The following is a 27,805-nucleotide window of genomic DNA, read 5'->3' as shown; positions in this document are numbered from 1 at the left end:
GCACTTTTTAAAATACATGACAAGTATTTATATGGAAAGAGCTAACATAGAAACCTAAAAATCAAAATAGAGGTTTTGTGTGGATATTTCCATCACAGTGGGCTTATGTGTTGGAAGCTTATATGAGTTCAGGCCCATGATCTCGCAAAAGTCTAGCTTGTAAGCCCAACGAGAAGGCTTATATTTAAGCAAGCGCGATAAGCCCTTAGGGTTTCTTCTTGCTGTTAGCGACCAAGAAGCTCTTCTTCTTCCTGCGGCTCCAAATCTCTCCCTGCTAATCGCACACTATCTTCTTGTTCCGTCGCCATGGGGTAAGCTTCCGCTTCCTTCTTCCTTTCAATCTACTCTTCACTCTCTGTTCGTTTTCTTTGAAACTATATTCTCGATTGAATTTGTCGCATAAATCTGCTTGAAATCTCTGTAAATTTGTAAATTATAGTTAGACAAAGTAGCTTATGGAGGAGATAGATTCTTTTGCGACTGAGATTATATTATTTACCGGAAATTATTAAACCTGTTTGGATCCGAGTATCGAATGTATATATGTTCATGTTTCTCTGCTTGGAAGAAATTGAATGAATTTATTTGGAAGCCGTTGTTTTGAGGATTATATCGATTTGTATAGTTTCAAATGATCTGTTTGTTTCGATGGATAATGGTGCTAGTTGGATTACTTTTAGTGATTTTTATTTGGAAGGACAAGCTTTTTTAGTGTTACTTTTTGTGAGGAAATGTTTTTGTTTTTTTAAATATTACAAGAAGATTTATTTTTATGACATTAAAAAGCTGTAATCTTTCAAAGAAAGATTTTCAGTTGAAGGGTTTACAAGTTAGGTTTTAAGTTCTAGAAGATGATATTGTGAATGTATTAATGTAAGTCATTAACTTCCGGTTATTAGACGCCGAGACATTTGAAGTGGTTTGTTATTTGATTCCTTGCTTATTCGTCAGCGTTGCAATAACCAATGCTTCTTTTATAGATTCTAAGATGTTGTAGGACTAAAATGCCTAAACCCTAATACGGGCTGGTTTGATATTGCTGTGTTTTGAAAAAAAACTGCTGTGAGAATAAGTGGCTGTGAAATAAATCAGCAGAGCGTTTGGTAAACTTTTTTGTAAAAGTGCTTTTGGAAAAAAAAAACAGTATAATAGTGGGTCTTTTCATTAAACGAGCAGTATGATAGTGGGTTTTTTAAGCACCTCACTCCCAAACTAGGCCTACGCCTTGTAAAATACAGGAAATCCCGCTTTTTTGGACTTCATGCACTGCCAAAGCTCTTGATCGTCCTTCTGGCGTTTGTCTTTGCCCGCTATCTTGAGGCATTTTAAAGAATAACAACAACAACAACAACAAAGCCTTTTCCCACTAAGTGGGGTCGGCTATATGAATCCTAGAACGCCATTGCGCTCGGTTTTGTGTCATGCCCTCCGTTAGATCCAAGTACTCTAAGTCTTTTCTTAGAGTCTCTTCCAAAGTTTTCCTAGGTCTTCCTCTACCCCTTCGGCCCTGAACCTCTGTCCCGTAGTCACATCTTCGAACCGGAGCGTCAGTCGGCCTTCTTTGCACATGTCCAAATCACCAGAGCCGATTTTCTCTCATCTTTCCTACAATTTCGGCTACTCCTACTTTACCTCGGATATCCTCATTCCCAATCTTATCCTTTCTCGTGTGCCCACACATCCCACGAAGCATCCTCATCTCCGCTACACCCATTTTGTGTACGTGTTGATGCTTCACCACCCAACATTCTCTGCCATACAACATCGCTGGCCTTATTGCCGTCCTATAAAATTTTCCCTTGAGCTTCAGTGGCCTACGACGGTCACACAACACGCCGGATGCACTCTTTCCATCCAGCTCGTATTCTATGGTTGAGATCTCCATCTAATTCTCCGTTCTCTTGCAAGATAGATCCTAGGTAACGAAAACGGTCGCTTTTTGTGATCTTCGCTAGATTGCTCCGGTCATTAGTGTGGATAAGTATATAAATGGATAGAGATAGGAAAGCAAACACAAGATGTACGTGGTTCACCCAGATTGGCTACGTCCACGGAATAGAAGAGTTCTCATTAATTGTGAAGGGTTTACACAAGTACATAGGTTCAAGCTCTCCTTTAGTGAGTACGAGTGAATGATTTAGTACAAATGACATTAGGAAATATTGTGGGAGAATGATCTCGTAATCACGAAACTTCTAAGTATCGGAGTGTGGTGTCGTCTTGACTTGCCTTATCTGTCTCATAGGTAGATGTGGCATCTTCTCTGGAAGTACTCTTCCTCCATCCAGGGGTGGTATCTTTAACTGGTGGAGATGCACAAGGTAATGTATCAATTTCACTTGAAGCTTACTTGTAGTTTCAGGCTTGGTCAAGCGCGATACAAACCATGTAGTAGGAGTCCCCCAAGTCGCCGAGCTAGGGGGTCTGCTGAAAGAGGTGACAGACAAGGTAAGCAATCAGAGCTCCGACTGATTGTTCACCTTCTCCCCATCTTGCAGCAGCATGAAGGATAAAGAGAAGAAAAATGAGAAGAGATGATATGAGATACTTTTGCTTTTGAAGAAGTAACTTTCCACAGGCTTATTCTTGAACTGAGCTGGAGGGTTTTCTGGTTTCCTCCAGAGTATAAGGCCGACTGAAGAATTTGAGGGTCAAAACAAGTCCATCAAATCTAGAGTACGTTCCACCCTGCTGATATGGGATACTTTTGCTTTTGACAGAGTAATGGATGTATCGGCACGTGTGCTGTTACGCTTGTCTCCACATGCTTCCTTGTATCCTTCGCACTTGCCCTATCTGTTCCTCAAGCAGATGCGGAATCTTCCCTGGAAACATAAGATGATGAAGATGAGTACTCGAGAGCAATGCCAGGTAAGTAATCAGGTAAGGGGTTCCAGGCAGTCAGTTCCTGGCTGGAAGCTTGATTCCAAGTGTTGACTGATTGCTCTCTTTCTCCTTGTCTTGCAGGTAAAAACAAGGCCAAAAGAAAAAACAGGGAAAAAGCATGATATGGGATACTCTTGCTTTTAACCCTGATGATATGAGATATTCTTGCTCTAGTATAGCTTGTTTGCAGAGGTATTATCGGGGGGAAAGAAAGCTGAATATTTCGAAAGGCTTTGTTGGGAGTGCCCTCTCAGATATGATGAAGGGTTGAGCATTTTTGCAGGTCTGCCTGTCCGTTGGGGATGGAGGTCGACATATATAGGAGTCTCCCTAACAACAAGTAGTAATGCTATTCCTTTACCCTGCTTGGTCATAGCACGGTAGTGGGAGCTGCCAGTTTCACATGTTTTAACTCTGTCAGAGCACTTTGAAAAAGTGGTTTGTGGTATCTGGCTCTCGAGATTCGGAGAACGATGCCTCTTCGATTTTTGAGAAAGCAATCATGCTGGGGGTCTGACTCTCGAGATTCGGAGAGCAGTGTCTCTTCGATTTTTGAGGAAGTAATCATGTTGGGAGTCTGGCTCTCGAGATTCGGAAGGCGGTGCCTCTTCGATTTTGGAGCAAGCAATCTTGTTGGGAGTGTTGTCTCGAATGTGAGTAAAGGTTGGACATGTTTGCTAGTCTACCTTGCCACGAAGCACAAAGGTTGACACACAGGGACTTTCCAATTATCCAGCAATGGTACTGTTCCTTTACCCTCTCTTCGATTTTGAGAAAGTAGTCATGTTGGGAGTCTGGCTCTCGAGATTCGGAGGAAGGTGCCTCTTCGATTTTGGAGCAAGCAATCTTGTTGGGACTGTTTTCTCGAATGTGAGTAAAGGTTGGGCATGTTTGCTAGTCTACCTTGCCACGAAGCACAGAGGTTGACACACAGGGACTTTCCAATTATCCAGCAGTGGTACTGTTCCTTTACCCTTGTGGGTAATAATATGGTAGCTAGACCTTCAAAATTTATGTGTCTAAACTTTGTTAGTGCTGTTTCTTTGCTATTCTTTTACCTTTCTTGGTCAGAGCGATGTAGTGGGAGCTGCAAGCTTCACGTGCTCAACTTTGGCAGAGAACTTTGGCAAAGTGATCTGTGGTACCCATGAGTTATTGTTGCGTGTGGGAAGTGGGTGATTGAACAGTAAGATTCATGTGCTTTCTACTTCACCAGAAGTCTTCGACAGAATGCCCATAATTTCTGCAAAGCTGAGTGTGCGTGTGACAGGTGTTGACAAGGCTAGAAAAGTAGGTGCCTCTTCGATTTCTGAGATCGACCCTCGTGGTCTCTGAGCAGCCCAGCTTTTGAGAAAGCGAGCGCCTCTTCGATTGATTCGGAGAACGGTGCCTCACCGATTTTTGAGAAAGCAATCATGCTGGGGGTCTGGCTCTCGAGATTCGGGGAGCAGTGTCTCTTCGATTTTTGAGAAAGTAATCATGTTGGGAGAGTGGCTCTCGAGATTCGGAGGGCGGTGCCTCTTCGATTTTGGAGCAAGCAATCTTGTTGGGAGTGTTTTCTCGAATGTGAGTAAAGGTTGGGCAAGTTTGCTAGTCTACCTTGCCACGAAGCACAGAGGTTGACACACAGGGACTTTCCAATTATCCAGCAATGGTACTGTTCCTTTACCCTCTCTTCGATTTTTAAGAAAGTAGTCATGTTGGGAGTCTGGCTCTTTAGATTCGAAGGACGGTGCCTCTTCGATTTTGGAGCAAGCAATCTTATTGGGAGTGTTTTCTCGAATGTGAGTAAAGGTTGGGCATGTTTGCTAGTCTACCTTGCCACGAAGCACAGAGGTTGACATACATGGACTTTCCAATTATCCAGCAGTGGTACTGTTCCTTTACCCTTGTGGGTAATAATATGGTAGCTAGACCTTCAAAATTTATGGGTCTAAACTTTGTTAGTGCTGTTTCTTTGCTATTCTTTTACCCTTCTTGGTCAGAGCGATGTAGTGGGAGCTGCAAGCTTCACGTGCTCAACTTTGGCAGAGAACTTTGGCAAAGTTATCTGTGGTACCCATGAGCTATTGTTGCGTGTGGGAAGTGGGTGATTGAACAGTAAGATTCATGTGTTTTCTACTTCCCCAGAAGTCTTTGACAGAATGCCCATAATTTCCGCAAAGCTGAGTGTGCGTGTGACAGGTGCTGACAAGGCTGGAAAAGTAGGTGCCTCTTCGATTTCTGAGATCGGCCCTCGTGGTCTCTAGGGAGCCCAGCTTTTGAGAAAGCGAGCGCCTCTTCGATTTCTGAGATCGGCCTTCGTGGTCTTTGAGCAGCCCAACTTTTGAGAAAGCAAACGGCTCTTCGATTTCTGAGATCAACCCTCGTGATCTCTAAGCAGCCCAACTTTTGAGAAAGCAAACGCCTCTTCGATTTCTGAGCAGGCGCCTCTTTGATTTCTGAAGCTCCGTCGAGTGCAGATTTTTATAGAGGCTGGCATTAAGTTCCAAAGCACACTTGAATCTCCACCAGTAGAAGCTTCATTCTTGCACTTCTAAGATCTTGATTTGTCCGACCTCTTCTCTCTTCAACACCTTTGAAAATGTCTGGCCCCTCCGACCGTCATTTTGACTTGAACCTTGTTGAAGAGGCAGCCCCGCCTTCTCCAGACAACATATGGCGCCCATCCTTCGTCTCCCCAACTGGTCCTCTTACCGTTGGGGATTCCGTGATGAAGAATGATATGACCGCTGCGGTGGTGGCCAGGAACCTTCTCACTCCCAAAGATAACAGACTACTTTCCAAACGGTCTGATGAGTTAGCTGTTAAGGATTCGCTGGCTCTCAGTGTTCAGTGTGCAGGTTCTGTGTCTAATATGGCCCAACGCCTATTTGCTCGAACCCGCCAAGTTGAATCATTGGCGACTGAAGTGATGAGTCTCAAACAGGAGATTAGAAGGCTCAAGCATGAGAATAAACAGTTGCACCGGCTCGCACATGACTATGCTACAAACATGAAGAGGAAGCTTGACCAGATGAAGGAAACTGATGGTCAGGTTTTACTTGATCATCAGAGATTTGTGGGTTTGTTCCAAAGGCATTTATTGCCTTCGTCTTCTGGGGCTGTACCGCGTAATGAAGCTCCAAATGATCAACCTCTGATGCCTCCTCCTTCTAGGGTTCTGTCCAGTACTGAGGCTCCAAATGATCCCCCTCCGGTGCCTTCTCTTTCTGGGGCTCTACCGACTGCTGAGACTTCTCCTAAGCAACCTTTGTGAAGGCTCCCTCTTGTGTGTTTATTTTGACTCATGTATATGTACATATTTGTAGCTTATCGGGGATATCAATAAATAAGCTTTCCTTCATTTCAACGTATTGTGTTAAATACACCAAAGCCTTCTTCGCTAAGTTCTTTGAATTTTCTTTTGTTGAAGCTTGTATGTTGAAGCTTTCTGAGTGGAGCATGTAGGTTGGGGTAGTGTTCCCTTAATTTCCCGAGTGAGGAAAACTTCTTGGTTGGAGACTTGGAAAATCCAAGTCACTGAGTGGGATCGGCTATATGAATCTTAGAACGCCATTGTGCTCGATCCTGTGTCATGTCCTTCGTTAGATCCAAGTACTCTAAGTCTTTTCTTAGAGTCTCTTCCAAAGTTTTCCTAGGTCTTCCTCTACCCCTTCGGCCCTGAACCTCTGTCCCATAGTCGCATCTTCTAATCGGAGCGTCAGTAGGCCTTCTTTGCACATGTCCAAACCACCGTAACCGATTTTCTCTCATCTTTCCTTCAATTTCGGCTACTCCTACTTTACCCCGGATATCCTCATTCCTAATCTTATCCTTTCTCGTGTGCCCACACATCCAACGAAGCATCCTCATCTCCGCTACACCCATTTTGTGTACGTGTTGATGTTTCACCGCCCAACATTCTGTGCCATACAGCATCGCCGGCCTTATTGCCGTCCTATAAAATTTTCCCTTGAGCTTCAGTGGCATACGGCGGTCACACAACACGCCGGATGCACTCTTCCACTTCATCCATCCAGCTTGTATTCTATGGTTGAGATCTCCATCTAATTCTCCGTTCTTTTGCAAGATAGATCCTAGGTAACGAAAACGGTCGCTCTTTGGTATTTCTTGATCTCCGATCCTCACCCCTAACTCGTTTTGGCCTCCATTTGCACTGAACTTGCACTCCATATATTCTGTCTTTGATCGGCTTAGGCGAAGACCTTTAGATTCCAACACTTCTCTCCAAAGGTTAAGCTTTGCATTTACCCCTTCCTGAGTTTCATCTATCAACACTATATCGTCTGCGAAAAGCATACACCAAGGAATATCATCTTGAATATGTCCTGTTAACTCATCCATTACCAACGCAAAAAGGTAAGGACTTAAGGATGAGCCTTGATGTAATCCTACAGTTATGGGAAAGCTTTCGGTTTGTCCTTCATGAGTTCTTACGGCAGTCTTTGCTCCTTCATACATATCCTTTATAGCTTGGATATATGCTACTCGTACTCCTTTCTTCTCTAAAATCCTCCAAAGAATGTCTCTTGGGACCCTATCATACGCTTTTTCCAAATCTATAAAGACCATGTGTAAATCCTTTTTCCCATCTCTATATCTTTCCATCAATCTTCGTAAGAGATAGATTGCCTCCATGGTTGAGCGCCCTGGCATGAACCCGAATTGGTTGTCCGAAACCCGTGTCTCTTGCCTCAATCTATGCTCAATGACTCTCTCCCAGAGCTTCATTGTATGACTCATTAGCTTAATACCCCTATAGTTCATGCAATTTTGTACGTCGCCCTTATTCTTGTAGATAGGCACCAAAGTGCTCGTTCGCCACTCATTTGGCATCTTCTTCGTTTTCAAAATCCTATTGAAAAGGTCAGTGAGCCATGTTATACCTGTCTCTCCCAAAACTTTCCACACTTCGATTGGTATATCGTCTGGGCCTATTGCTTTTCTATGCTTCATCTTCTTCAAAGCTACAACCACTTCTTCCTTCCGGATTCGACGATAAAAGGAGTAGTTTCTACACTCTTCTGAGTTACTCAACTCCCCTAAAGAAGCACTCCTTTCATGTCCTTCATTGAAAAGATTATGAAAATAACCTCTCCATCTGTCTTTAACCGCGTTCTCTGTAGCAAGAACCTTTCCATCCTCATCCTTGATGCACCTCACTTGGTTTAGGTCCCTTGTCTTCTTTTCCCTTGCTCTAGCTAGTTTATAGATATCCAACTCTCCTTCTTTGGTATCTAGTCGTTTATACATATCGTCGTAAGCCGCTAACTTAGCTTCTCTGACAGCTTTCTTCGCCTCTTGCTTCGCTTTTCTATACCTTTCATCATTTTCATCGGTCCTCTCCTTGTATAAGGCTTTACAACATTCCTTCTTAGCCTTCACCTTTGTTTGTACCTCCTCATTCCACCACCAAGATTCCTTTTGGTGTGGGGCAAAGCCCTTGGACTCTCCTAATACCTCTTTTGCTACTTTTCGGATACAACTAGCCATGGAATCCCACATTTGGCTAGCTTCCCCCTCTCTATCCCACACACATTGGGTGATTACCTTCTCTTTGAAAATGGCTTGTTTTTCTTCTTTTAGATTCCACCATCTAGTTCTTGGGCACTTCCAAGTCTTGTTCTTTTGTCTTACTCTTTTGATATGTACATCCATCACCAACAAGCGATGTTGATTAGCCACGCTCTCTCCTGGTATAACTTTGCAATCCTTACAAGTTATACGATCCCCTTTCCTCATTAGAAGAAAATCTATTTGTGTTTTTGACGACCCACTCTTGTAGGTGATCACATGTTCTTCTCTCTTCTTAAAGAAGGTGTTGGCTAAGAAGAGATCATATGCCATTGCAAAATCCAAGATAGCTTCCCCATCCTCGTTTCTCTCCCCAAAACCATGGCCACCATGAAAACCTCCATAGTTGCCTGTCTCCCTGCCCACGTGTCCATTTAAATCTCCTCCTATAAATAACTTCCCTGCCCCCTTGCTCATTTAACACTGCATCCGGGTGCCGATGGAGATACAGTGCCTTCTCTTCGGCAGTGCATACTTTGGCCACCGTTTCGTGAAATAACAGAACTGAAAATTTAAAACAAAAATAGGCCTTCTTCCGTCAGATAATAGGTCCCCTCCCCGAGCCGCTGCAATTTTGGCGCCGCCGCGAGCAGCACCGGAGGTTGATTATCCGGAGCCTCAACACTTGGTGAAACTCCAATATTCTGGTGAATTGGTCGCAAACGACCCACGAATAAGATCAAGCGACCAAATCGGAAATCTCCAAGGGTTTGAGCGAATTGAGTAACAGTCCTCCCTCCCACTTTTGTTGCAGATTCTCATTTCTGTACAAGGAAAGCCAGTTAGCAAAACGGCGCCGCTTAAAACTTTGAAGGATCACAGTACAGAAGCTCGAGGACAAACCTCACAAGTGTGATTATTTGAACAATCACATCCCCAGAGAGCTTCTTCGCTACGAAAAGGTATGCTTTCCAATTTTCCGTTTTTTCATCTTGTTTTTAGGTTATAGCAAATTAAGAACAGATAATTCCAATGCTCGCAGCAGAAATAAGTTGGTTTTCGGGCCGATAAGTTGATTGATGGGTGCGTTGAGCAATGGTTGTGAACTGGATTCTGGGTGTCCGTTCAGAGGCCTTCAATTTGTTTGTTGTGATGTATTTCGTTTGATCGTATTGTAGGATCGAATGGGGCCTAGATGGAAAGGAAAAGGCGCAGAAGCTAAAGCACTTGCAGATCCAATGTCAAAGATAGTATTGAAGCTTCAGTCTTCTCTTATCCAATCAGATGCCCGAGGAATCTTATGCGGGAGCAGCGTACTTCTTGCTGCAGAAGAAGAACAAGCCCTTCTCTTCGGCCGTGCCTACTTTGGCCACCCGATTGTTAATGCCGATAAGGATAGGCAGTGGTTTCAGTTGGGCATGGAAGAGGCATTTTTCCTGTGCTATTCTTTAAAATGCCTCAAGATAGCGGGCGAAGACAAACGCCCGAAGGACGATCAAGAGCTTTGGCAGTGCATGAAGTCCAAAAAAGCGGGATTTCCTGTATTTTACAAGGCGTATTCTCACCTTCGAACGAAAAACTGGGTTGTGAGACCCGGACTTCAATATGGTGCGGACTTTGTTGCTTACCGTCACCATCCGAGTTTGGTCCATTCTGAATATGCTGTGCTTGTGTCATCAGAAGGAGATGCTGAAGCAAATGGGCGACTGAAGGTGTGGTCTGATGTTCATTGCACCTTAAGGCTTTGTTTAGGTGTTGTAAAAACATTGCTAGTTCTTACTATTAGTAAGAATGGGGATGATGATGCCTCTCCGTCATGTTTGGCAAACTACACGGTCGATGAGCTCACAGTTACAAGATGGAGTCCAGAACAAAGCCGCGAGGAAGATACAACGGATAATGAGGAATCACAAGCAACAGAGTAGTTGAAAACGGAACTAGGTTAGTGGTCAAACATAATCGTATTTCAAATTTCATAATTTCCATGTTCATGTTGCAAGTTAAATGAATGTGTTTCGCATCTGGGGAATTCAATTTAGAGTTTGATTTTCTGCATTTCAATGTTATCTGTGAAACTTTCATAGAAAGAGTAATGCAAACTACGTTTTCCTTCAGACGTATATGTACAAAGTGTGGACACTTTTTCACATCGTCGGAGTAAGTACATCACACTCCAACACAACACAACGCCACCACATGAAGCACCTACACTACCGCTTTCCACGTCGTGATTGCAGTTAGTGTAAACACATACCGAAGAAAAATCAAGCAAATTGGCATCTTTTTTCCTCTCCAGCAGATGGTTAATAGAGTCTACAAGGCTATAGAGTACCAATAATTCACATATACAGCCAAATTATCGAAATTCAAACCAAATTCATAGTGCACACTTGACTAAGACAAAGTCCTATGAGTGCAACCCCGAAAACCTTAAACATAGATTTTTCACATAGTTTTTTCACGTATTAAATTCTCTACCATTGTAATTAGAGTTGGAAAGCACTTGGGTGTGATTTTGTCATCCGAGCCTCGCCGTAGGGTTCGTCGTTGTCAATCCGACGGTTGTTGCGGAATGCTGCACAACCGATCACATAGAAGATAACTAGGATGATCAACACAACAATGTTGATCACAGAGACCTTCCTCCAGCTCTTCCTGATGCTGGCCAAGAGACCAGCTCTGCAAGAATTGCAGGAATAGCAGAGTTGCTGTTGGTCATTGCTCCACAGTGTGCAGTCCGTATTGGTCCCGGAAAAACCTGCTCCGGTGGTCCAGACGGTCTCGTTCACATAGCTATATCCACATTCTGTAGGGGGCTTGCAGCAGCCAGACCGTACAACAAATGGGGGGGAAATGGTGCTTCAGTCATCATATCAATACAAATACACACTTGCTCACACACACGCATATACCGTCCTTACAAAAGAAACGTTTCCGTTTTCTGTGATTTTCAATTAATTTTCCTTCATACCTTCCTATGTTTTCCTAATAGCTGCAGATTCTAACTTGAGCAAGTGAAACAGATCACCCTTAAGTAATGCCATATACCATACTTATGGTATATAAATAGGCCAAAGAATGGTTTTGGTCCTTGGTAGTTTTGGTTGATGCTATGAATAAAGTTATAGTTCTTTATTTATACAAGAAATTATTTCTTTCTTCTCTAGTGATTTTAAAATTGGACGGTCCAACATGTGAAGTATGGAACATGCTCATTAATATCTGAACCGGGATCCTCGGATTCTCTGTATGAGGATTTCGAAGATCCATCAATCTTGTCTATTTACATTGTGCGGTTAGAAATTATTTTAAATATAAATAATTAAATACAAACAATACTTGATAAAAACTGACCTCATAATATACAATGAACGAATACGATTTCTAAATCCTCATGATCCTCGTCAAAAGGATCCGGTGAGGATCCTGTTGGATAATATCTAGAACATTGCATTTTTCCACCAATAAGTTAAAGTCACTTTTTCTTGGTTACACCAATAATATGTGGACTTAATTTTTTAATAGACAAAGAAAAATATACAAAAAAATAAAAATAAAATAAAATAAAACGGAAAGTGAGCCCAAAAAAGATATGGGAAAACTTTATGTCAAATCCAAGTTTGTCCCAAGGTGTACCATTATTATTTCCTACCTCTAAAGCAAGTACCAGACAAAATATGAGAAAAGGATGTTCAACCTAAAATGAAATTCTGTTACCAAAAAAGATAACATGTGAACCTTCTTTCTTAAACCATTTTATAGGACTCTGACTTCAAAGAGTTGCTCGAATTTTAGGTCGGCTGGTTTTTTTTCGAACTAGCTCTTTGTTTAGTGATAATTTTCTTTTAATTACGTAGACATCTCAAATTCGAATACTCGGTATTGATAAGTTGCTTTCTATTTGTCAATGAGTGTTAATAAGTATATTGAGAGAAAGTGTAACAAGGCTACAAGTGGGCTTTTCTGTTTTTATATGCAGTGGGGTTTAACTTTTAAGTGGGATCTTGTAAACATCACTTCCACTGATGAAATGTAGACACAATTATTGGAATTAGGTATGTTATCGGTAAATCCATTGTACCATTATATCATTATTGAAAAAGCTTGGATGCTGATATTGAGTTCTAAAAATCTTATAGTATGTTTTTAATAAGTTTATTTATTTTTAAGAATACAAAGAAAATTTTAATCTGTCAATAACAGTACTTAAAGTATTATGTTTTAACTTGTAATTACATGAAGAATTTTATATTATTTTAACTTTTACATGAGCATATAAATTTAATTGATGGTTTGGCCTAGGAAACACAATGTTATTCCTTTTTTTGTCAAAATAAAAAAGTTTTTTAAAAAAAAAGTGTCATATGAATAATTGATGAATTTCGTTTGTTTAAAGAAATAACTGATGAATTTAAAGCAAGATTTTTCTACAAAAGGGGAACTTCCATTGGTACAATACAAGAACCAATTAAAAGGTGGACTCAGCCTCAAACCCCACCCTTGGTTGTCAGATTGTAGCTTCCCTGGCAAATTGAAGGATCTCATCAATCCATTAAAATCCAGAACCAGATCTACTACCACTAACCCACAAATTAATCATCTCAACTTTAACTTGAAAAAAAAAAAAACCCATTAAACAGTATAAGTGAAATAATCTTGTACCATGAAATGGAATCCTAAATTATTTTTATTTCAACTACTTTCCTACGTCAAAATTCGAGACTAAATGTCGAACTCCTTTCCATAATTTAAATAAAGGGTCATTTTAATTCTGGTCTCTAATCGATCTTATTGTTAAAATAAAACATTGTTTGTTTAAATAGTTTGATCGAAGTTTCTAGCATTATGGAAGGGATTTAACTTCTGTATTTATGCATTTAATATCTCACAAATTATGAAATTTAAACCAATTCAAGTAGTATTTGCACAATATAATAATTACTTAAAAATCAATAATCGAGTAATATTGTTTTTCACATATTTCTAGCACAAAAAAAAAAAATTACCCACGTCATTATCAACCTAAAAAAAATTTAAAAAAAAAAACTGTTGATATATTTTAAAACATAAACTAAATACATGCAATTAAATATGGGTACAAATTAAATTAAAAAATATGGATACATATTAAAATTTTAAATTATAGGTACAAAATAAAACTAGACAGAATATTGATGCAAATTTAAAAAATGAATATAAATTATATATGAAAAATATTTGGAAATAATTAATAAAGTATTTCTCTTTAAAATTGACATATTATAATATGTAAATAATTTAATATTTGACCAAAAAATAAAGTTTCTAAATCCCATACAATTTAAAAAAATAAATAAATAAATTCAGATGCAAAAACATGAATAAAAATTTAATTATTCACATACCTGGATAGAGTTGAGCCTTCTGCTGTAAAACATGTCAGCAGTCTCAGGCACACCATTCACACTCCTCCCAATCTTTTGACAAGCTTTTGAGTCCCTCACACAAGACGCAATCTTCCTCCAGTAGCCATTATCCGCCACGCGGTCCTTCAGCCAGCCGGAATAGTCCTGCAGGTAGTAGTCCTTGTAACCCTTATTCGTCAACGACCTCCCGGAGCCCTTGTCAGTGACGGCGTAGGCGAAGATAATGAAGCCGATGAGGGCGGCGATGACGAAGAACATGACGAACAGGGACACCCACATGAGGAAGGTGTTCCTGTAGCACGCACCCGCGAACCCAGCAAGAGAAACCACCATGATTGCGGCCCCTATGACGATGAGCGGCCATTGGAGGAACTTGAGGTAGTCGGTGTTGTTGGCGCGGCTGCTCAGCTAGATTCCTCCGCCCAGGATGGGGATCGAGAGGAGGAAAGTTACGAAATTTAGTAGTCCAATCAAGTGGTTGCTGGTCCTCATCATTGTGGAATCTCTCTTTTTTTTCTGGGTTTTTCTTTTTGTCTGCCTTTTTTTCTTTCTGGGTTTTGTTTTTTGGAAGGTTTGGAGATTTGGTTTCTTCTGTTTCTGCTGCTGCTCTGCTTTGAAGATGCTTAAAGTCCGGAGTTTTGATGAGTAGTCTGAGATGCAGGTGTCGTTGTTTTATAAGGGGTGAAAACATATGTTATCTGTACTCTCTCTATGCAATGACCTGACTTCCCTTTGTTTAAAAGTCGGCAATCTACTTAGCTTCTATTACCGGTGTAGTGGCTGCAATGCAGAAATATTTTGGTTCATTGTGATGAAGTTTGCTGTTTCATTCGAATATTGATCTTTGCTGCCATGAGTGATGGAAGGTATATGTATGTATTGGTCGGGACAAGATTCACTGTTATGCGAGACAATATTGATTAGTAAAGTATCTGGGTTAGTTGTGCTGATATTTACCATCATTGTTTGGCTTCTGTTTGCTTAGTTCCTCTGTGAATTGTTGAACAGTCATTTCCTATTTAAGGTCGGTTGTATGAATTCTAGAATGCTACTGCACTCGGTTTTATGCCAAGTATTCCATGTCTTTTGTTTGGAATTATTCTCCCAAGCAAAATGTGACATTTTGAAAAGGAGATTACAATTCCTTTTCATTTGGAAGTACGAAGTCTTAAGTTCAAATCTAGTTGAATAGCGAGTTTGATACTAATTTATTCTTTCTATCCTTAGTGTAAAGATATCGTTATAATATCAATTTATTTTCCCACCTGTTAGGTAGGAGATGATTATTCACATGTTTTAAAGTATAAATTATTATTTACAAAATTTTGAAATGCACAATTCTGAAAACTTTAGGAATGAAATAAGATGTCTCGTTTGGGATAGAGGATTGGAATGAAATAGATAACTTCTAAATTTAAGGTAGATATTGAAGGAACATGAAGAAAAAATTTCCTTTCTAATCTTTCTATTTTGGGAAAATATTAGAATGTATAAGTTTTCTTCTTGAGTAATCTATCTCCTACCCTTAAGTTGGTCACAATTTTTCATTTTTTATCTTCAATATATCTTGAAAATAGTGTGCTCGCAATTCCAATTCAATTATTTATACCAAACGAGGCCAAAAGATAACCATTTAGTATGAAAAATTTATGAATTGTAGCTAGAACTCCTTGATTCTAGAGACATTTTTATGAGCGACATAATTGATATATTTCACTTTTCATTTATATTTATAAAAAAAAAAAAAAACAAACACATAAGGGTATGTGCAATAATAACATCAAGTGACAGTGCCCTCATTGCTAGAAACTCTCTCAAATCACCTATTCACCACGTGAAAAACGCCCATTAAACGAGTGATGCACTTTTTTAAATACGTGACAAGTATTTATATGACAAGAGCTAACATAGAAACCTAAAAATCAAAATAGAGGTTTTGTGTCGATATTTCCATCAACAGTGGGCTTATGTGTTGGAAGCTTATATAAGTTCACTATGAACAGGCCCATTATCTCTGCAAAAGTCTAGCTTGTAAGCCCAACGAGAAGGCGTATATTTAAGCAAGCGCGATAAGCCCTTAGGGTTTCTTATTGCTGTTAGCGACCAAGAAGCTCTTCTTCTTCCTGCGGCTCCAAATCTCTCCCTGCTAATCGACCACTATCTTCTTGTTCCGTCGCCATGGGGTAAGCTTCCACTTCCTTCTTCCTTTCAATCTACTCTTCGCTCTCTGTTCGTTTTCTCTGAAACTGTATTCTCGATTGAATTTGTCGCATAAATCTGCTTGAAATCTCTGTAAATTTGTAAATTATAGTTAGACAAAGTAGCTTATGGAGGAGATAGATTCTTTTGCGACTGAGATTACTGGAAATTATTAAACCTGTTTGGATCCGAGTATCGAATGTATATATGTTCATGTTTCTCTGCTTGGAAGAAGTTGAAAGAATTTATTTGGAAGCCGTTGTTTTGAGGATTATATCGATTTGTATACTTTCAAATGATCTGTTTGTTTCGATGGATAATAGTGATAGTTAGATTACTTTTAGTGATTTTTATTTGGAAGGACAAGCTTTTTTAGTGCTACTTTTTGTGAGGAAATGTTTTTGTTTTTTTAAATATTACGAGAAGATTTATTTTTATGACGTTAAAAAGCTGTAATCTTTCAAAGAAAGATTTTCAGTTGAAGGGTTTACAAGTTGGGTTTTTAAGTTCTAGAAGATGATATTGTGAATGTATTAATGCAAGTCATTAACTTCCGGTTATTAGACGCCAAGAAAACAAGCTGGTGTTGTACATTTGACAGTTGAAGCGGTTTGTTATTTGATTCCTTGCTTATTCGTCAGCGTTGCAATAACCAATGCTTCTGTTATAGATTCTAAGTTGTTGTAGGGCTAAAATGCCTAAACCCTGGTACCAAATTTTTACAGGAAGACACGTGGAATGGGAGCAGCTCGCAAGCTGAAGACCCACCGTAGGAACCAAAGGTGGGCTGACAAGTCCTACAAGAAGTCCCATCTTGGAAATGAGTGGAAGAAACCCTTTTCTGGATCTTCCCACGCAAAAGGCATCGTTCTTGAGAAAATGTAAGGAAAATTCTCATAGATTCATTTTCTTCCAAATTCCTTTAACGACGATAACTCTAACAATATTTGGGTGTTTAATTATGCAGTGGTATTGAAGCTAAGCAGCCTAACTCTGCCATTAGAAAGTGTGCTCGAGTTCAGCTTATTAAGAATGGAAAGAAGATTGCTGCCTTTGTGCCAAATGATGGTTGCTTGAACTACATTGAAGAGAATGTGAGTATAGATAGTGGAGAAAAAATTTGTTGCCAGAATTTGGCATTCATGTGAAATCATCTTAGCTTGTTTAGGCTTTTTTCCGTTGTACTGATTATTGTGGCCGTTTGCAGGACGAGGTTCTTATTGCTGGATTTGGTCGTAAGGGCCATGCTGTTGGTGATATTCCCGGAGTTAGGTTCAAGGTCGTCAAGGTTTCAGGTGTGTCACTTCTTGCCCTCTTCAAGGAGAAGAAGGAGAAGCCAAGATCTTAAATTTCTTATAAAATGTTTTATCTGTTATGCTACTTGGACATTTTGGTTTAGAGACAATTTTGTCAGCATTTCATGCCCTTGTTGTTTCCCTTTTCTCCTGCTCCCTTACTCTATGTTCGGATGCTTATGTTTTAATGATGGAAATTTCTGGCGCTAAATATGATTTTCATTTCCTTCGTAGTGAATTGTTTGTGTTCACCGTTCTTGTTTGTAGCGAATTGCGCATTGTTTTACCCCCATGTGGTGTTCCATTTGGGTTCTGAGTTTGCGATTCTGTTACTGTTCGTAGTGAATTGCGCATTGTTTATCTAGGGCCGACTCTGGAATTTCGGGAGCAAAATTTATATAAGGGCCCTTCTATAAGATAGTTTTTCATAAAGTAAAAAGTGGTATAATCATAATTTGCACCAAATAATCATTGCATTTCAATCTAAAACAACCAAACAAGAAAAAAAGCTTCAAAAATTCTAATTTCAAAGTTCACTTGAATACATGGTTGTAGGCCTTTTTGACGGAAGAATTATAGAGAGATTAAGAGAGAGGGTGCGGCAAGCATAAAGAGAATTGAGAATTGAATTGGGTGAATTATAAGGTGTTTACTCACCCCCACTGGACCTTTATTTATAATAGTAGGAAAAGTTAATTCCTTACTCCAATAAAATATTACCCCAATAGGATTATAACTCTAATAGAATAATTGGCATCACAACTCTAATAGAATAATATTAAAAGATACAATATGGTAGAATCCCATAAATCCTATAAGAAATTCTTAAGATTTACACAATCACATTCCTAATCTGATTAAGACTACAACATACATAACATTATTATATAAATAAATTGAAAAGAGAAGAAAAATCGTTTTTTAGGTTGTTATCAACACTTAAAATATCTAATTGTGCGCTCCAAATTTTTATATTAAAAAAAAGTTACACCTATAAGGAGTGCAATGAGATTTTAAAGTGCTAATAAAAACAACTTTTTTAATATGTAGCATTATTATATATAAATTTAGATGGCAAAATTTTTTGGGACTCTTCAAATTCGGAGCCTGTGTGATTGCACTTTTTGCTCCCCCTCAATGCCCCCACTGTGTTTAACCCCCCTTGTGGTGTTCCATTTGGGTTCTGAATTTGCAGTTTTATTAGAACATATGTTTTTAACTGAATACTCTATTTGTTTTAAATTAGTATTTTCCTCGTACTCTAGATGTACTATGTACTCTCTGAATAACAGCATCAATATTTCTTCTCCCCAATTACTCGGGGATGGGGATGTTACTGTGGCTCTCTCGAGCCAATTATACTGTGGCATGTGAAAAAACCTAGTACCTAAGGCCGTCTGTCATTTAGATTGGGAACCACCGCAGTGGCATAGGAAACTTTCTCTCAGAGTGCTATACATGTTTCGTCTGAGGGTTATGGATTCTAATATTCCTATCCTCAATCTTATTCGATATTGGTACTTCTCCTCGAGTCCCATTCTCCTAACCTTCGTGTTTAATACAATTGTGGTTACTCGCCGTCCAATCTAATTAAACGGTGAAGGAGAAAGTACAACAACAAAAGTTGAATGACCATTGTTTATTCTGATTGACATGTATAATCAGGTCTTGAATATAGAAGAATGGTTTGTCAAAATGTTGGCATCCTAGTCATAATTAGTCAGAGCTCTTGTGCTTTCCACTTTCACTAGCTTGTTACTTGCATAAGTGTGTTTAACTACTTAGTACTACAGTCTAGTAGTAATGCTGTTCACTTCTAAGTGAGAAGTCTTAGGTTCGATTCTGGTCAAATGCGAATTTGAACTATATTATTGCTAGCCCATTGTGTGGTTGACCCAACTTCAGCTAACCAATTGGGCCGAGAAAAAAGCCCAATAATGAATAAAGCATTTTATCAACTGATTAATAACAAATAAAGCATTTGATCTATTCCACCTTGAAGGAGGAAAATCCAGCGTCCAACGAAACACTCACTCACAAGTAGAAGTTTTGCATTTGATCTTTCCTTGAAAGTATCTTATACGATATTAGGCGTTTAAGACAACAAGGTCAGTAGAATTTCTGTTTGCTCTAGAAATCAAGAGTTTTTATTTTTCCAATCATGATAACAAGCAAGTATTTTAGTTTTCAAGTTAAAGAAAAAAAAATATTTATGATTCGTTGGAACAATAAATGGAGGGCCCGGCCTGGTCAGTATTTATACATCTAAGAAATTATTCCATCGAACGTTTTCTTCACTGGATCCGGGAATAGTGACATGAACTAAATGTTCAATCATCCACTTTGGTATCTTATTTAACAAAAATGGTGATATTGCTTACAACTAGTATTTGGGTGTTTCTGTTTGAGCCGTACGAGATGAAATTTTCAACAATTAAACAAACAAAAAACACGGTTAATAATATATGGAATCGTGGGATTCTTTGAAATTTGATCTAATCGATTTGGTGATTGTAATACGGCAACACATTTAGTGACTTCTTTTATTTCAAAGAAGGATGGCCTTCATACTTCATAGGTGGGATTGTCTTAAGCTAGAGTGGTTATTCAACATCTTGGTTTCTGATGTAAACGTTTCCATTCGAATTTAATCAAACTTCTCTTTCGTTTGACAAAAAAAAAGGTAAAAGTCCTAATTTGGCATTGACAAGTGACAACAAAACAGTTAATTAATAATGTTGAAAGCTATTAACCACTTACCCTTGAAATTATTAATCTTAAATTCTTGAACTTAAAAGATTAAAAATTGATATAGCTAAGCTGACAATTTCGAAGTGTCATAAAACCTTTTAAGTTTAAATTCCAAACACGATTATGACTTTCATGGAGTGTTTTGGAAACAATTTCCATCTCCAATACATAAAAAGAATTCAATCTTATACAAATTAACAAAACATATTGCCAAAATACCATGTTTTTTGGAATCTGACTTTGTGATGGATACTTTAATTTCACTGGAACAGAAGATGGATGGAGTCTAAGTATGATTTTAGACAGGGCCAACCCTAAAGGTAGTCGGAGTAGGCAGGTCGTATAGAGCCCTCCAATTTTATGTGTGAGTGCGCGCGTGTGTGCTCGAATAAAACGCAAAATAATAGCTTAATTACTACATTTGCGTCTAAAAAAAGCGACATATTTGATGTTTAAGTAGTGTTCGTATATCCTTCTTCTTTTGATATTAATTTTAATGATAATTGATATAGAAATAAACTTTTTCATGTATTTATTTATACGTTTTATACATATCAATGTACAAAGGGTCTGGTATCAGAGAACGCGGCCCCATTTTCAGCGCTTGCCTAGGGCCCCAAATTCTTAGGGCCAGCCCTAACTTCAGACTCTCCCATCACATGCTTCAACACACTAATCTTTTTTTTTTTTTTTTTACAGACGATATTATCTACACGGAGAAGGGGGTGGGCTAAGCCTTACAATGGGCTAGCAATAATGTGGTTCAAATTTGCATTTTGATCAACATGGATGCTTTTAAGTGTGAACAAAAGCATCCATGTTGATCAAAAAGAATAAAATTGTCCATCAGATTTCAGTTCAAACTTCATACAAATTTTGGGGGGAAAAAACAGGTTTCATACTTACAAAAGCAAATGGTACAAGAAGATTTCGTCTATTTTTGACAAAACCATTTCACAGATGTAACAAATTGGAATGCCTTCACATATAATATAATATGGAAATATTGGACAAACTTTGTAGGGCATGTTTGGCGATCGTGAATAACGACGATTTGTCATTAACGACACCTGTCACTCTCAGCACTACACAATCCAAACATACCAAATCATATAAAATCAAATTGGAGTAAGTTGGTGCTTAAAAAATTAAACCATTTGAAAATCTTGTCGCACTTCCAATTCAAATGTCTCAGTCAAATAAAATTAATTAATTAATAAAACTATCTACTAAAATAAAAAAACGAGACGCAAGTCGCACAACTGCCCCAATGAAATTTTCAAATGGATGCTGCGGTGCTGACTAATTCACGCCCAAATCCTAACTTAGATTTGGTCTGCTATAATATAAATAAAATAAAAATAAAAAATGGAGCAAGAAAATGGTGGTTCATGCAGTCATGCTTCACTGAAATTTGTATTGCTCCGGGAGAAGAGAAACCCTATCAAGTCTCAATTATAATATAATTAATTTATTCCTAGGTAATTTAATATAATCCCGAGATTAAAATATTCCAAGAATATCTACCTGAAAATAAGATGTAATCATAGCGGAATATGTTGAAAACTCCACTAACTCCAAATCCAAAGCCTGTTGCTGCTGCAACTACTTTGGCTTTTATATCAATCAGACAGTTCAGACTGCACAATCCATGAAACATCTCTCTCTCTCTCTCTCTCTCTCTCCCCCTCTCTCCCCCACCACCCTTTTCTTTAGCAAACCTTGCAAGTTTCTTAACAAATACATGGATTCGCTGTCGCAATTAAAATAGTTCCAGTGGTGTTCAGACTATACAATTGAGTAATATTTAGCAGATTGGTGATGATGAAATTATTATTTATGCGCTAGTTAATGTATTTATGTTTTATTGTTTGTAATACAATGCATGAATGATTTGATATAAAAAATTAGTCAACCGAGTTTTTAGTTTTAGTAGCGTATACGACTTAATAGATATTTGTTTGTGTTTAAAAAATGATTCATTTGTCTAATAAATATTCGTCAAGAAATGAATTAGTGATAAGAAAAATCACTTGCAAACATGAGATTTCTTTAGTTTACGAACCAATAAAAGGTAGATGGAAATACAAAAGATATATAAGTTATAACTAATTAGTACAAAGCGTAGAAGCACTAAAACTGACATTTAAGTCTGATAATTAAGTGAACAAATTAAATTAAAACTTATGCTTTTCTCATAGTTTTTGTTTCTTGGTGATCACCAACACACTAAATTAAAAAACCTAGCTGCTCAAGCGTTTTTATTACACGAGGGGAGTAGTGTGCAGAAGTCCATGCTGCCAAGATGAAGCAATCCCATTCCAGCTCTCTCTTCCTGAATCATACTCATGATTACTATTCCCCACCATGTTTGAATGATGATCTCCACCGTTCATCTGCCATGGAAACCCCCACAGAACTCTGTTGCTGCTCTCACTTTGGGCATTGAACTGTTCTTGCTTCATTGTTGTAACTGTCACTGCTGTGGTGGTTGAGTTGGTGGTGCCTTCTTCAAATGGGTGGTGGATTCCCATTCCGCCACCACAATTGTCCACCTCACCCAAATTCCCATTCCCATACCCATAGTTATACAAGTTCTGGAAATTACCATTGTGGGTCTCAAGAAACCCAGTCCTCAGTGCATCAAGAAACCTAGGAGCTGAATTAGGGTTTCCAAGAATGTTATGATCAGGGGCATTTGTGGGATTTCCCAAGAGAGAAATGTGGTCATGGTCATCAAACCCTAACTGCCCACCACATGACTGCTGCCTTTGGAGCCTGGCAAATGCAAGGGTGAGGTCATTTGAGTCATAACCTAGGGCTGGGAGTGGGTTGGAATTGGGTGTGAGCGGTTGGTCCTGAGCTCGTTTCGCCGACGATGATCTCTTGTTCTTCCTGCAGCCTCCACCCACAGGAACATTCCTGAGGGTGCCACCTTTGGTCCAGTACCTTCTGCAGGACTTGCAGAAGTACCTGGGCTGAGAGAGGCTGTAGTTGTTGTAGTAACAGAACTTTGTGTTTGTGGAGTCACATCTTGGACACTTTAGGGCTTGTTCTGGCTGAGGCCTTGGCTTCCTGTCTTGCTGCTGCTGTTGGGATTTTGAGCAGACCAGCATGTCCAGTGATTGAGCTGACATTTCCTGAATTATTGATGGTAATTAAAAAAAATTAGAAAATTGAGAATTTTACAGACAACTACATGTGTCAAGACATGAAGGAATAGTGTAATAGATAGATTGTATATATAAAATATATATTCTGAGCTTTGCTTTTAAGTTACATATGTTGCATTCACATGTATTGTGCAGAAAAACGTGTACGCCGATAACTCGTAACAATTTTAGACTGTGAATTTGAATTACACATTTAAATAAGTTGTCCAAATTGAGAGTATGAACTCATGGCATGTCCTAGAAGTGAATGTAATTATTAACGGCAACATAATTTCATGTTTGCTTGCTTTTTAAGTTTACTATTTCATAAAATAAAATAAACAAAATTTCATTATTCCGATCAACAATGAAAATTCAATCCAGAAAAAATAAAATAAAATAATCTGCAAAAACAGAAACCGACTCTATGTATTTATAGAAAACGCGTTATTAATTGTGCTCACTCAAGTACAAATTAAACATCATTCATAAATAACATAAGACATAACTCAAAGATGAATTCTTTTTCTGGAAAATTGAAGAACAACTCGAAGCCAAAAGCCTTCTTCTTTAAGAATTGGACCCAAAAGCAAACAGAATCAGCTACCAACTCATAACAATCAAGGTAAATTACATTAATTCAAAACAGAAAAGTAATATAAGTAAAAATTTAAAGAATTTAAGGACTACCATCCTATAATATAATTGGAAACTGGACACAACAAAAAAGAAAACAGCTTCTGATGAATTCTCATGAAATATCCTACCTGGTGTTGTTGTTGTCCACTTGCCGGATCCATCAGTTCATGCAATCAATCAAACACTCCTCGATTTGCAAGAAAAACACTGTTTTTTTAGAGAGAGAGAGAGAGAGAGAGAGAGAGAGAGAGAGAGAGAGAGAGAGGGATATTGAAGAGTAGAGAGAGAGTTTTTGGTATAGGCAGAGAGATGATTCACAGGCAGAGTGAGGTAATAGAGAAGCTCAAGTCACCACCCTACCTCTCCAATCCAATATATAACAAAACAAACCCAATCTAGAGAGTGAGAGAGAGAGAGAGAGAGAGAGAGAGAGATGGGGTTTTGATCCCGTACAAGAAGGGAGATGATCGATGAGGTTGGATATTGGTTTGGCTTGCACGCAGAGAAAGTGTGTGAGTTGTGTGTATGTGGTGGGTGGGTTGAGAAAATTCGAGTCCCTCCTCCTGTGCTCTGCAACGGTTTCATATATAGAACGAGGCCACCACAACACGCCTAACAGTCTCTCCGCTGCGCCAGCCCCCACTAGCTTTAGGCTTTAGCTGCTACTCTCCCATCCAATTCTCCTGTGGGTCCCACTCTCGCGTGGCGGCAACTATTTTGCGGGTCCCCTCCACCACTACTTCTACTATTTCCAATTTTTTCATATTACTAACCGCGCCCCCTCCCGGCCATAAGTATATCCACCGCTCACCCCAGTTCCTCGCCTCCTCCTCGAAGTCGTCACTCGTTTTCCTGCAGACTTCTGCTGCACAATCCTCGTGTAAAATTTTATAAAACAAATATTATAAATTGTTAGAAACCCAGAAAAACAGAGATTTGGGTAGGCGATTCTGGATTGTAGTGGTGAAGGATGTGCCACAGAGGACAATAATATACTTTTTTATTCATTATTTTTAGCTCAAACACAAGAATGACTTATATGTATTACATGCTCATTCTCTCGTTGTACATATGACATTGTATTATTACATCAAAACATGTAATAAAACAAATTTTTTTCTGATTTTTCATAATTATTAGTGAACTGAGAGGGAGTTAAAACTCTTTTGTTTTTTTGTTTTTTTGTTTTTTTTTATTTGATATCTTAATTGTGAATAGCTGTTGTTTTTTATTGCGGTTGTCTTGATTGAAGGTTCTTATGATGTGGACTGTGTGATGATGCTTGGGACAGGAAAACACTGGTGACTGTGACACAGACACAAGGAGATAGAGAATGAGGATCTTCATTTTTCTTTTCCTTTCTTCTTATTAATTTTTTTTAGAAATGCTAAAGTAAGATTCTTTTTTAATTCTTTGACACAATATAGTTTAATATTAATTGTTTTACCGTTTTTATAAAAAATTATACGAAAAATATGATGTGTCAGAGAACCTATGAAAATTGGAGAATCAGACTTCTGAGAAAATCTGTTAGCATTTCTTTTCTTTCTTTTTTTAGGTCAAAATTTTATCTTCTTTTGTTCATAGCTAGCCATAGCTACCTAGAGAGGGATTTTTGTGTTTTAAGATAAAAGAGGAAAAGAAATAGGTAGGTAGAATTTTTCTTTTTTTTTTGTTGGTCTTGTGGTACTTGTGGTCCAATATTTTGTTGATAAGTCCTAATCAACCCTAAAAGCAATACCACTATAATTTAACCACCATTATTTTGTACTCTGTACTTGTTTGACGCCTACTTTGGCATGTGTGTGTGTGTGTGTTTATGTCCAATTGTAAGGCAATTATTTGTATTTGGTTTATTCTGTGTGTAACCATGTTTGACAACATTGATTAATGTGTGTAACCATGTTTGACAACCATTGATTAATGTGTGTGGACTTCGCCTATTGAATTGAAAACCCATAGATCATTTTATTGGTAAGTGCATTTCCAATGCAAGATGCAAAATGCTTTGGAATGCGCATTTTATTTTTTTTGTTGGTCGAAAATATCTCTAATCGAAAAGATATAAAACACTTATCTTGACAAGTAAGAAGACGTAAATAAAAATGTAAAATTTACATTTCTTTTTTCATGTTTTGAGGTGGACTCTACTGGTTAAAGAGAGAAAAACAAATGAGATACTAAATCTATATCTCTTCCACTAGACGAGCACTAAAATGTGCCTCTACGAGAAATATAAAATGAGATGTAATGTGGCTTTACATCCTAAATTTGCATCTTCCCTTTGGAGAAGCTCTATTACACACAATACAACTATAATGTCATTAACTCGATTGGTATCATTAGGTCATTGGACGAAAAGTTAATGAAGAAGAAAAATGAATTTGACGAGTGGTGAAGTGTTCAGGTGAATATGATCTTACTCTTTGTCCCACTCATCTTGCGTTTAAACCCCTTCCCTCCCTTAGTGTAATTTAGAATAAAGATATCACTTATAATTAAGGAAAAAAAAAACAGAATTAATTCATGAATATCAAATAAAGACTCATTGGGCAGGACAATGTGTAAACCATGTATATGAGTTTGAGTTCTCTCCCAATATATTAGAGTGCTTTAAATTACCATATTCTTCTTGGTTCTTGTTTCCTAAGGTTGTTTGGGCAAGCAGAAATTTTGTCTATGTGACCTTATCAATTCTACGTACGGTTACTAATTTATTGTGTTATAATATTGGACTGCATATTTGTACATATTTTAGTGTTTGTTTTAGTTAAAAGAATACGTGTTACAGAATGTGGTTTTATAACACTAATGTCACAACACGTAAAATCTTTTCAGGCAAATGGAGTCTTATATATCAACAAGCTAATAGTTCATAAACATGAAGACTAAACTGTATCATAAAAATGTTTGTTGTTGATCAAATTAACATGATCAATAATTCATATTCACATTCTATAAAACTACATAACATGAGAACATTTTTCTTAATCCATGCACCTTTCTTAGCTTAAACAACATCAGCCTGCAAAGGTGCAATATGGGGCCCAGATCAGATCAAATATCAGCTCAACAACCAAAATCTTGGCTTTTTGCTATGCCCAATAACTTAAACAAATGTAATTACTATCTGCTTCTATTGAGGAAAGTTCTTGGTTTCTGCAACATATATGTTTTTTGTGTACTAACAATGACATGCTCATCTTAAAAATAAACAGTACAGTTTTATTTCCTTTTCCCAGTAAAGTGCGAGACTTGCCCGTTTTCTTGAAACCAATGCTTAATTATCGATGGCTTATATTTGGTACACCGTCTTATTATCACAGTGTTTTCTCGATCTAATAGCATGATACGATAACAAGTGATATTGTGTTATTAGATAACGATGCGCATAGACAGAGCTAACGAAGGTTCATTGGGGGCAGATGCCCATATTGAAGTAATTTGTTTGTTTTGTTGCAGATTATAATTATAATATACACGTGCTATCTATGAAGAAAATATATGTATCTAATATCTAATATACATTCATACTACTTATAGTCCGTATCAAATATTGTAAGCAAAAGTGCTTTTGTTATGTCATTCAAACCGAAAAACCCCTCTCCCACCTATCATGTATTAATATTTTTTTCATCACTTTGCCACTTTTCACTACTATATTGAAATTTTTGTAACATTGAAATTGTGGTACGTCATCATTTGAAATCATCCATATTATCATATTTGGGTATAAACCATATTATAATAAAATTTTCTTAGTTGTTTATCGGATGGCCTCTATTAGAAGAAATTTTTAACTCCGTTCCTAACGATGCGCCTGTGGACCTAATCCAAATAAAGTTGCCCTTCTCACTCTCACAAAACACCAAACAAATTCTTCTTTTTATTTTTTTGTATTTTTTTAATAGTAAAAACTAATAACACCAAAACCACACATGATTATAAGGGCGAGTTTGGA

At 38.1% G+C, this 27,805-nt stretch overlaps 3 protein-coding genes and 1 pseudogene across 5 annotated transcripts; 2 read left to right on the top strand and 2 right to left on the bottom strand.

Moving 5' to 3' along the window:
- Positions 1-182: 182 nt before the first annotated feature.
- Positions 183-10,517, top strand: LOC103429993 (tRNA-splicing endonuclease subunit Sen2-1-like). 2 transcript variants are annotated; one of them, XM_029088482.2, is made up of 3 exons: positions 205-311; positions 9,218-9,365; positions 9,582-10,517. In XM_029088482.2, the coding sequence occupies exon 3, from the start codon at positions 9,588-9,590 to the stop codon at positions 10,326-10,328; it is 741 nt and encodes a 246-aa protein (XP_028944315.1). In that variant the 5' UTR covers positions 205-311; positions 9,218-9,365; positions 9,582-9,587; the 3' UTR covers positions 10,329-10,517. The 2 variants fall into 2 exon arrangements, 1 of the variants encoding a protein (XP_028944315.1); XR_011572927.1 differs by lacking the exons at positions 9,218-9,365; positions 9,582-10,517 and adding an exon at positions 1,239-1,338 and having other exon boundaries at positions 183-311.
- A 150-nt stretch (positions 10,518-10,667) lies between these two features.
- On the bottom strand, positions 10,668-14,443 carry LOC103447927 (tetraspanin-3-like; annotated as a pseudogene).
- Positions 14,444-14,893: 450 nt separating this feature from the next.
- LOC103447838 (small ribosomal subunit protein uS12) lies at positions 14,894-17,513 on the top strand. The gene is made up of 4 exons (XM_008387041.4): positions 14,894-15,991; positions 16,733-16,888; positions 16,975-17,101; positions 17,215-17,513. The coding sequence occupies exons 1-4, from the start codon at positions 15,987-15,989 to the stop codon at positions 17,353-17,355; spliced, it is 429 nt and encodes a 142-aa protein (XP_008385263.1). The 5' UTR covers positions 14,894-15,986; the 3' UTR covers positions 17,356-17,513.
- Positions 17,514-22,086: 4,573 nt separating this feature from the next.
- On the bottom strand, positions 22,087-24,726 carry LOC103447837 (dof zinc finger protein DOF2.1-like). 2 transcript variants are annotated; one of them, NM_001329000.1, is given in 3 exon segments: positions 22,213-23,193; positions 23,973-24,059; positions 24,090-24,208. In NM_001329000.1, coding segments are annotated over 2 exon segments (909 nt in total). In that variant the 5' UTR covers positions 24,006-24,059; positions 24,090-24,208; the 3' UTR covers positions 22,213-22,317.
- Positions 24,727-27,805: the final 3,079 nt, after the last annotated feature.

Source organism: Malus domestica, chromosome 11 (genome assembly GCF_042453785.1).
Source record: "Malus domestica chromosome 11, GDT2T_hap1".
Lineage (NCBI taxonomy): Eukaryota > Viridiplantae > Streptophyta > Magnoliopsida > Rosales > Rosaceae > Malus > Malus domestica.
This window is presented reverse-complemented; position numbering and strand designations above follow the sequence as displayed.